The sequence below is a fragment of the Micropterus salmoides genome, unplaced genomic scaffold (genome assembly GCF_014851395.1).
Source record: "Micropterus salmoides isolate LMB-PRFRI ecotype aquatic unplaced genomic scaffold, ASM1485139v1 Ms_hic_scaffold_2, whole genome shotgun sequence".
In the NCBI taxonomy this organism is placed as follows: domain Eukaryota; kingdom Metazoa; phylum Chordata; class Actinopteri; order Centrarchiformes; family Centrarchidae; genus Micropterus; species Micropterus salmoides.
Genome location: NW_024041150.1, coordinates 17,756,714 through 17,766,732, shown reverse-complemented (window position 1 = coordinate 17,766,732; position 10,019 = coordinate 17,756,714). Strand labels below are relative to the sequence as shown.

General features: G+C 39.6%; 1 protein-coding gene across 1 annotated transcript in view; it reads left to right on the top strand.

Moving 5' to 3' along the window:
• The first annotated feature begins 2,687 nt into the window (after positions 1-2,687).
• Positions 2,688-10,019, top strand: part of LOC119912877 (interferon-induced very large GTPase 1-like) — a 34,492-nt gene continuing 27,160 nt past the window's right edge. Inside the window, 2 exon segments of the mRNA XM_038732105.1 lie at positions 2,688-2,841; positions 7,941-8,042. Of these exon segments, the coding sequence (XP_038588033.1) occupies positions 2,821-2,841; positions 7,941-8,042 (123 nt within the window). The 5' untranslated portion in view covers positions 2,688-2,820.

Below are 10,019 nucleotides of genomic sequence, written 5' to 3'. Positions count from 1 at the left end.
CATGGAGTTTGTCAAGTAAAGTTGATATCAAGTGTGATGGACGCTATGTACAAGGAACCACCAAAATTATGAAACAGTAATTCTTGTGACCACAAGAAAGTTTATAGATGATACATTTATAGATGTATGAACGTTCCACTATTTGTCCAGATATGGTTTCTTATACCATAGCAACTCTACTACAAACTAATTTGTAAATGTCTGGACAGTGCCTATAATCACTATACTCCTAGCTAAAATTTGTGCAGACCACACAGCACACTTTGGACAAAAATGTATCTCCCAAAGTACACTGTGTTGTTTTATCTAAGCTTTTCCTAAATTTGAACACCTGAATTGAATGAAATCAGTTTGTTCATGGCTTCTTTGCTTTTTCAAGTCACCGTTCTGATCATGTCAAAGGATCAACCCTCTTCTATCATTATAGCCGATCTTCATTGACGTAACTAAAAATCTCATCATAGATTTTATAATCATTAACATGTTTTTAATAAGTGGAAAATGTTAAGGCTGACAAGCAAGCCGTTATTATGTAACAGTCATTTTTGCAAATATTTAATTTAAGTATTTAAGTAGTTTAACTGGACGGTTTCCTTATCCATGATGACTTACAATCAATGACATGAACATACCGTTAATGGTAACCCCATCTGCTTAATGTCAGGCACACTGTGCCAACACCGCTGAAATAGCTGGGGACAAAAGTCTGTTATCTGGTCAACCACAATATGAGCTTAGTTTTAACTGTTTTCTAATATTTCTATCTTCACGTGCTAGTAGGCTAATTTAATTATGAACATGAAACTTAGTTTTTTTCCCGCCTGACAAAACAAAACTCTACAACAATATATATACTTTACATGGTTAAACAGTTAAAATATCGTTAAGATAAATGGTATACTAATATTACTGTGTTTGACAACCCTGTCCCAGCCTCATCCATGATCAAAAGAAATGTTTACATGCATCAATCCCTACAAGCTGATGTAACGTCTTCTTCTTTTTCCAGCCGACTCAACACTGTTCGGTGCGTTGCTGCCTCCCACTGCTGTCTAACGTGACATCTCTGCTACAGGTCCAGGAAATGGTCAAAAACAAACCTGCTGATCAGCCAAAAAGGAGCTCTGTGCATCTGCTCTTCCTGAATGACCTTGATGTGTCTGTGACCTTGAAAGTGAATCTTGTGGATTGAAATTGAATTTAGAGAACCGAATTTGAATTGAGAGAACTGAAAGTCAAGGTACATATAGAGTTGAATTTCTAGTGAGGCTCAAATACAATTTTAGTCTCAACAGAATTCAGTTTCATAATATGACATTCAGTTTCAAGTTTAATGGAATTCAGATTCAAACTATTAAATTCAGTTTCAAATTCTGCTATTCATATTCAGTTTTTTTCAGCATCATATGATTGCCGACTCAGCCCTACACACAGGCCCCTGTACCTGTCACTGTTTTGTCTGGTTCCATTGACCTTCTCCTCCTGCTTTTCTTCCTCATCCTTCTCATGCAGCACCTCCTGTTTCTCCTATAATTCCTCTCCCTCCTTATCAACATGACTGGGGTTATCATCACCCTGTCCCTCTCCATCACCTCCACTGACCTTAACAGCTAATATAGGCTCCATGGGCTACAGACAAAGCCAACAGAAATTCCTCACTTCTACGATGTTCTCTTTGTGATAACACATTGCAAACTGTCGTTTATAATATATTGTATATATATAACGAATATGGCTATAAATAAATCATATATAAATAATTTCAGTAGCTATATAATAAATGCATTACTAATCATGCACCTATCCCTGCCTGTGCTGGGTCCTGCCTCATCTGCGCCTGTTGCTGCACCTTGACACCAATGAAGAGGTCAGTTAATTTGGCGCATTTAGCTGCCTCTTGTGCCAGCATTTGCAGTTCTTTTTTTTTTTCTCTGCACCACACATTTCTTTTTCCTCTTTCTTTACACCATATTACTGTCTCTGTTGCACTTGCCACACAATCCTGGATAAACATTTTGAGATTGAACTCGTCTCAGATGGAGACGGCGTTGAACCACTCCGATTTCAGCAAAAACGAGGATCAGTCCACGTTGGGAGGGGCTGCTTATATTCCCCCTCAAAATTAAAAGTTATTTGGCCCAGTCTGATAGGCACACAGACAGACAGCGTTCCACTGCGGCCGGCCAGGCCAGCGCTGTCGTGGATCACAAAGTAAAACATTACGGAACTCTTCCCAAACCCCCCCAATGGCCAGTCCGCCCCTGCCTGTCTTTGAAGCAAGCTCAAACACTCTTAAGTCCAAGCTGGGCCAGCAAGGCTATCCCAGCTCTCGTCCTCTACTTTGAAGCAATCAGGACTCACCGTGATGCCTGGTTCGTTTGATTAATTGGCTCAAAGTAAAATTTAATATGCTGATCTATATTGGGACGTTGTGCTGGGAGCAGCCACTGGACACTGTATATATGTATTATGTATATTGTCTGCTGCATAGCAGAAGGGAGTCACAAACTCACTTTTACTTTACAACCTGTTGTAATCTGACAAATAAACCGACCTTGTACCTTGTAATAAATTGTGTTATGAATTGGCGCTATACTGGGGGGAGGGGTGGTGTGATGCAGTTTACAGTAAACCACATTCTCATTTGGAAACCAAAAGTGAAAGTTGCTTCAACCAGCACAATAAAAGGAGTGTCTGTACTGCAGGACTTCATTGGCATTTGCAGAGATGTGCGGCGGTTCATCTACAGAACAAATAATATAGCTTACCAACGTATACAGCCAAGAGAAGAGCTACGGGAGGCAAGAATGCAAATTTGCCATGGGCACATCTTCTTCAAAGGTGGGTTTCTATATGCTTTTGTCAGTGATTTTTCCATTAGGCTGTGTGCCTGATGGGCGGACTTGAGGCTTTCCACGAACTCTTAACCAATCTCGCCATGCGCCAGACTCAGCCTGTCACATGCTGAATCAGGCACAGAGGAAACGTTTCACTCTGTTTTTAATGATGTTATTTTTATTGACTGATCAAATTGATTTTGTCAACAGATGAATATATACGATTGTTCCCTAGGCAGACATAGTCTTTTTTGGCCCCAATGGCATCAAATAACTTATTAATATAGTGACCATGACATGATGCTAATTTTAAAGTCTAAAGTCATGTTATTTGTAAGCAGATTATATTGCAATGATTTAAATGTTTTAATAAGTGATAAGATTCAAGAAGTGATCAGACAGAGCGCGGTTTTTCCACTTGTTTTTTATAGGCAGTAAGCCTTTTGCACTCCTCGTTTTATGGCCTCCCAATTGTCCCTTTATATAGGCCCTCTATATAAAAGGGACACATTTGCTAGTTTGTGACACAGTAACATAGGGGTTAGGCTAAGAACATTTGATTCTGTGTTTGCCCAGCAACAATAACAAAAAATCCACTTGCTGTTTTATTTTGTTGTAGGCTTCACCAAAAAGGCAGTGCACCACGTTTTTTTTTTACCTTCAACCGTGCTCTGTCTGATCGGCCCTTTAGATGTTCACCAAGCACGTGTCTTATTTCAAACTGCTTGACAACGGTTGAGGGGGGTTTCCCACAAGGTGCTGCTTGGTAGGGTGACTGTAATGCAGAATCTTCCCAAGAAACCAATCAATAAAGTCTGCACATGACAAAATGCATTATGCGTTTTATTGTTTAATTACCATTATTATTATTGATTTATGGTCATATTTGGTTAAACAACTTTTTTTCTACTGGAGGGTTTTTTTGTATTAAAGCTGCTCTCAATGTGCTTATGCAGAGTTCCCAGAATTATTTTTAGAGAGACAGCTCAACACAAGAACTACGAAACTGAACAAAGATAGGTAAAAACATAACTTTTATGGTCATAGTGTGATCCCAGAGGGTAGTTGTGGGGGTCTTTTTACATAGTTACACCAGGAGTCATACATTTCCAAACTCTACAAACCAGATGTGGAGGTGATGGTTCATTGCAGAGGGGGCCAAAACCAAAACACAGCATACAGGCTGCGAGCTGCTTCCACAACTGTTCGGTCCATCTGGTCCAGACCAGGGACCATTTTAGTTCTGGTCCAGTTCATGCTCACACTGACTTTTTACAAAGAACCCAAGCGGAGTAGGCTAAACATGAAGGTCATCATCAGGACTCACGTGGGGAAATCAAATTCTAGTGACATTGACAGTTTATGCAGCACTTTAATGCTTCTGATGTATTTAGTTTTATTTAGATGATGTCAAAGAGCTCACTAAGAATAACTGAATATAAACATTATTAGTATTAGTAGACTGCAAATAGACAGCATGTTGTGAATAATTACGCTAAAACTGAAAAGAGTCTTGGACAGTAATAATTTGGGGTTTATTACTTTGGGATCGTTGTCACACACCTTTTAATTTACTTAAAGGTGCTGTGTATAATATTTAGGAGTATCTATTGACAGAAATGCAAAATAATATACATATACTTCATTGGTGTATAAAGCAGGCATGCAAACTTCGCCGAAATTTGCCATTTTGAAACAAAAATGGGTCACCCACGTGATTTGTCCGATGAGAACATTTTGGGGGGGGCAGGGCAGCAATTAGTCCTCTAACAAGTCCTCTCCTCTCTAGCATGAGCTTTGCAACTTTACAACTGGCTGTGCCTAACCAATCGTTACTCCTAATGCCTCAACCCAACCAGAGGCTTTTTTTTTAGTCCAGTACACTGTAGAGTCTGACGGCTGAACACGTGGGGACGGTAAAAGACTGCAGTATGAGCTGCCCATCAGAAAGAAAGCCTGATGTAAGACAGAAGTAAGCTAGTTTACAGCGTTAACTGTCCTGTCAGATCCAGTAATGTTTATAACTTATTTATAACTTATATATTTTCATACCACTTCTCAGCGCCAAACTGCATCCCCTCATTGTGGTCAAAACGCATTTCCCCACCATGTCATCAAAAAATTCACATGTACAGTGGGTACGGAAAGTATTCAGACCCCTTTAAATTTTTCACTCTTTGTTTCATTGCAGCCATTTTCCAAAAATCAAAAAAGTTCATTTTATTTCTCAGTAATGGACACTCAGCACGCCATCTTGATAGAAAAAAACAGAAATGTAGAAATTTGAAAATGAGTTCCAGAGATGCAGTCGGGAGATGGGAGAAAGTTGTAGTAAGTCAACCATCACTGCAGCAATCCACCAGTCGGGGCTTTGTGGCAGAGTGGCCCGACGGAAGCCTCTCCTCAGTGCAAGACACATGAAAGCCCGCATGGAGTTTGCTAAAAAACACCTGAAGGACTCCAAGATGGTGATAAATAAGATCCTCTGGTCTGATGAGACCAAGATAGAACTTTTTGGCCTTAATTCTAAGCGGTATGTGTGGAGAAAACCAGGCACTGCTCATCACCTGTCCAATACAGTCTCAACAGTGAAGCATGGTGGTGGCAACATCATGCTGTGGGGGTGTTTTTCAGCTGCAGGGACAGGACGACTGGTTGCAATCGAGGGAAAGATGAATGCGGCCAAGTACAGGGATATCCTGGACGAAAACCTTTTCCAGAGTGCTCTGGACCTCAGACTGGGCCGAAGGTTTACCTCCCAACAAGACAATGACCCTAAGCACACCGCTAAAATAACGAAGGAGTGGCTTCACAACAACTCCGTGGCTGTTCTTGAATGGCCCAGCCAGAGCCCTGACTTAAACCCAACTGAGCATCTCTGGAGAGACCTGAAAATGGCTGTCCACCAACGTTTACCATCCAACCTGACAGAACTGGAGAGGATCTGCAAGGAGGAATGGCAGAGGATACCCAAATCCAGATGTGAAAAACTTGTTGCATCTTTCCCAAAACGACTCATGGCTGTATTAGATCAAAAGGGTGCTTCTACTAAATACTGAGCAAAGGGTCTGAATACTTATGACCATGTGATATTTCAGTTTTTCTTTTTTAATAAATTTGCAAAAATTTCTACATTTCTGTTTTTTTTCTGTCAAGATGGGGTGCTGAGTGTACATTACTGAGAAATAAAATGAACTTTTTTGATTTTTGGAAAATTGCTTGCAATGAAACAAAGAGAGAAAAATTTAAAGGGGTCTGAATACTTTCCGTACCCACTGTAAATCTCTTCAACCTCCATCCTCTCCCCCAGTCCTCCCAACAAATCCCAAAACAACCTGAAAATGGCCCTGCTCTATACTCGATAATTAAGCAATAAAACTCTCATCCTGTGACATCCCTTGTCACAGCCATCATCTACCACCCCCCCCAAGCCAAACCCCACCTTGCTCTCCAACTTCTCTCATTTCCTGACCCAGCTCTCAGAGCATTCCACATTGACGACACCAACTGCAAATCCGCCACTGAATTTATGAAATTGTTACCCCAACCCACCCCAAAAGTGATATCTACCACATCAACCATGTCACCAGGACTGCCTTCTTTCACCTCAAAAACATCGACCGTCTCCGCCCATCACTCACCTTCTCTGCTGCCGAAACCCTGATCCACGCCTTCATTACAGCCAGAATTGACTACTGCAAAAGCATCCTTTATGGTTCACCTGCCAAAGCCCTAATTAAACTTCAATATATCCAAAATTCTGCTGCTTTTATCTACTGTTCATATATATTATGCTATTTATGTTTTAATCTGTTTTAAATGCATAACTTCTGTTTTTACTGTAAAGTGTCTTTGAGTGTCCTGAAAAGCGCTATAGAAATAAAATGTATTATTATTATTATTAAACTTTGCCCACTGTTATTTACCATTAATGTTAGCTAAGGTAATTGTTCAGAGCAGTGGCAGCAACCTGGATGTAATGTAGTTTAACGTCAACAGGATAAAACGTGTTGGCATCTGTGTTACACTGGGGACGCTGGGAACACGTCCCTGTCACTTTTTGAAAGCGTTTGTTAAAAATGCTTTGAAAAAAAGCTTGCAACATGAAATGGCAAAGAACCAACGAAAGTGCTTTGAGAAAGGTTTATTTGCACTTATTTATTTATTAATTTTTTAAAGTAAGAATAAACAAGCTACTGATTATACAATGACCCCAAAACGTGCAGCACCAGTCAGTAACTTTAACAACTTCTTGTCACAGTTTCTTTTTGGCCAAATTTTCCGTTCTCTCCCTGTGAACAAGACAAAAGAGGAGGGAGACTAAATCATGTCTGCATGTGTGCCAATTCAGCAGGGAAGATATTACATCAGAAAAGTTCATCTAAAGGAGAAACATATGTGAAAGCAACACAGAATGAGAGCTGCACTGCATTATATTCTGCAATGTTTATAGATTTTGAATTGTCACCTGCACCTGAATTTTGTGTTTCCCTTTACATAAATAAAACATTTCCACCATAAATTGATGAATGAAAGGCAGAACAGAAAATTCACCAGAATGCAGGAAATTAAGTGTTTTATGCTCAAAGTTTTCTGGGAATGACTCCCCACTGGGGAAGATCCCCACAACACAAATATTTCAGCATAGATGATTTCTATAAAATGGTGTTAACATATCGTCACATCTCGTTGTCGTGCATCACCATGTCTTGTGAGCCCTTATGTCCAGTAGAGAAATGCATGTTATCTATGTAAGCTTAAAAACAGACCCTCTTACATTGTCTCTGTGCATTTCTCTGCTTGAGTATCCTTCTCACTTTTTTACCCTTGACAGTTTGCATGCCTGGTTATTGCAGCCACAATTTTACACTTCCTGAGCTGTTACATGTTTATAAAAGGTATTTTGAAAGTCATTCTGTCAGCCCCCTATGCATTGCTTTGACTGTTAAGTTTTCTAGAAAAGAGGCCATGCAATTAGCTTTCATTTAAATGCCGTTTCCAAAGCAGTTTTCACATGAGCTAAGTTTTGCAGCTTCTGAATATCTGCACAAACATGATTTCTCTCAGTTCTTTATGCGTTCTTGTCTTTTATCTGAATTCTAGGTGATAAACAAGCAGGCTCCTGCTATAGCAGAAGAGACCGAGACGTTCCCATCAGATCTGACGCCCCATGAGGACTCAAACAGAGAAGATGCCAGCACACAGGTAATGGAGCAAAGTAGACACTGTCGTCAGAAACTGTTGACCTATACATCTATTACCAAGAAAGGAAGGATGCCAGCACACAGGAAGGTGTTCTCGTTGCTTTTGCTGATACAGGTTTCCAGTCAGGATAACTCATTGGATGATGACTTCAGATTAAAGAAACAGATTTAACATCACACATACGTTTCTAGTCTAGCCCTCACGGGGCCCTCTCATTTTTATCTCACCATCTTTCAGTATGTAAACTCAAGTTATTACAGCCATAAATTTACACCTTATGATCTGGTGCATGTTTATAAAGGGTATTTTTGGAATTTTTTTTTTTTTTTGACAGTCACTCACACACATGTAGGTTTTAAGTGTAGCCCTCATTGGGCCATCCTGTTTTTATCACACTAACTGATTTTAAATCATTAATATTTCATTAATATAACAAGTGATCCGGTTAAAGCTCTCCTGCGTAACCGTGCACACTGCTTGGATAACGGCTCATTTCGGTTAATGCAGCAAGTTGTAATGAAGGAAAAACTGCAAATGAAGCAAAGTTTTAAATTAAGGTTATAGGCCCAAAAAATACTTGAGTAAAGAGTAAAAGTACAGTTAAAAAAGAATGTGAAAGTTTACTGATCCTAAGACTACTTTTTTACAAATTTGCATTACTTGAAATGAGTTACTACCCACCCCTGGTGACTGGGGCCCTATTACAGGTTAAGTGCGTAAGTTCTAGTGGAGTGTGTCGTGAATTGCAAAAAAACTCCAGCAGGGGTTGTAGCCAATTATGTGGTCTGGTTGCTGCCACACCGACCACTGGTCTCTGCCACACAGACCACTGGTCGCTATCACTAGGGGCGCTAAAGATACTGGTCGCTGCCACACAGACCACTGGTTGCAGTTGGTTATATCTACTGTAATCATCATAATTCTTTGTTAAATATACTATGTTATCGATTATGCCTACTCTTATTGTTGCACTATATGTTGCGGTTTGTGTGGTTATAGCCTATCTACAGTAACAAATATATCTAGATCATACTACTTTGTTAAATATAGCCTACAAATTTTTTGATTAACTATAATCTGATTGTTAAAACTCAGTCTAACTTGGATTCAACCAACAAGTGATCACCACACTTTCCGTCACAGGTGACAACACTGGCCTTCTTCTTGTAGGCAAGAACCATAGATAGAGAAATGTATTACTGTAGGTTAACCACACAAACTGCAATATACAGTGCAACAATAAGAATATAGGCATAATCGATAATATTGTAGGCTATATTTATAAAAGTATTGTGATGTAGATAGATGTAGCCTACTGTAGATTGGCTACAACCACTCAAACTGCAATATACTGTAGGCCTACAGTGCATCAATAAGATTTAATATAGTATTTTGTACAAAGTATTGTGATATAGAAAGATGTACACACTTTCATTCACAGGTGATAACACAGGCCTTGTTATAGGCAAGGACTAAAGATAGATAGATGTAGGCTATTACTGTAGGTATAACCACACAAATTGCAATATATAGTGCAACAATAAGAGTAGGTATAATCAATAATATATTAAAAAAAGAATTATGATAAAGATGTATTACAGTAGATATAACCAACAGCAACCAGTGGTCAGTGTGGCAGCGACCACTGTCTTTAGCGCCCCAAGTGGCAGCGACGTCACACCGACCAGTGTGGCAGCAGTGTGGAGCCTCATCTCATGCCCACACGCAAAAACACACACAGCAGTTCACTACTTGCCCCTGAGGTCTGCGAGATATTGCAACAGTTTCAATAGCGTGAAAAATGCCACCAAAGACTATTGCTCAAGGAGAGAGCCCTTTATAGTAGTTATAATATTTAATCGTTATTATTTTACGCATTGATGGCTTCCGGCGCACAGTAGCAAGCATATTATCATATGTAGCGCTGTAAGGTAGTAAATTAGTATGCTCATTTAAGCCTGTTTATCCTTTTTAATG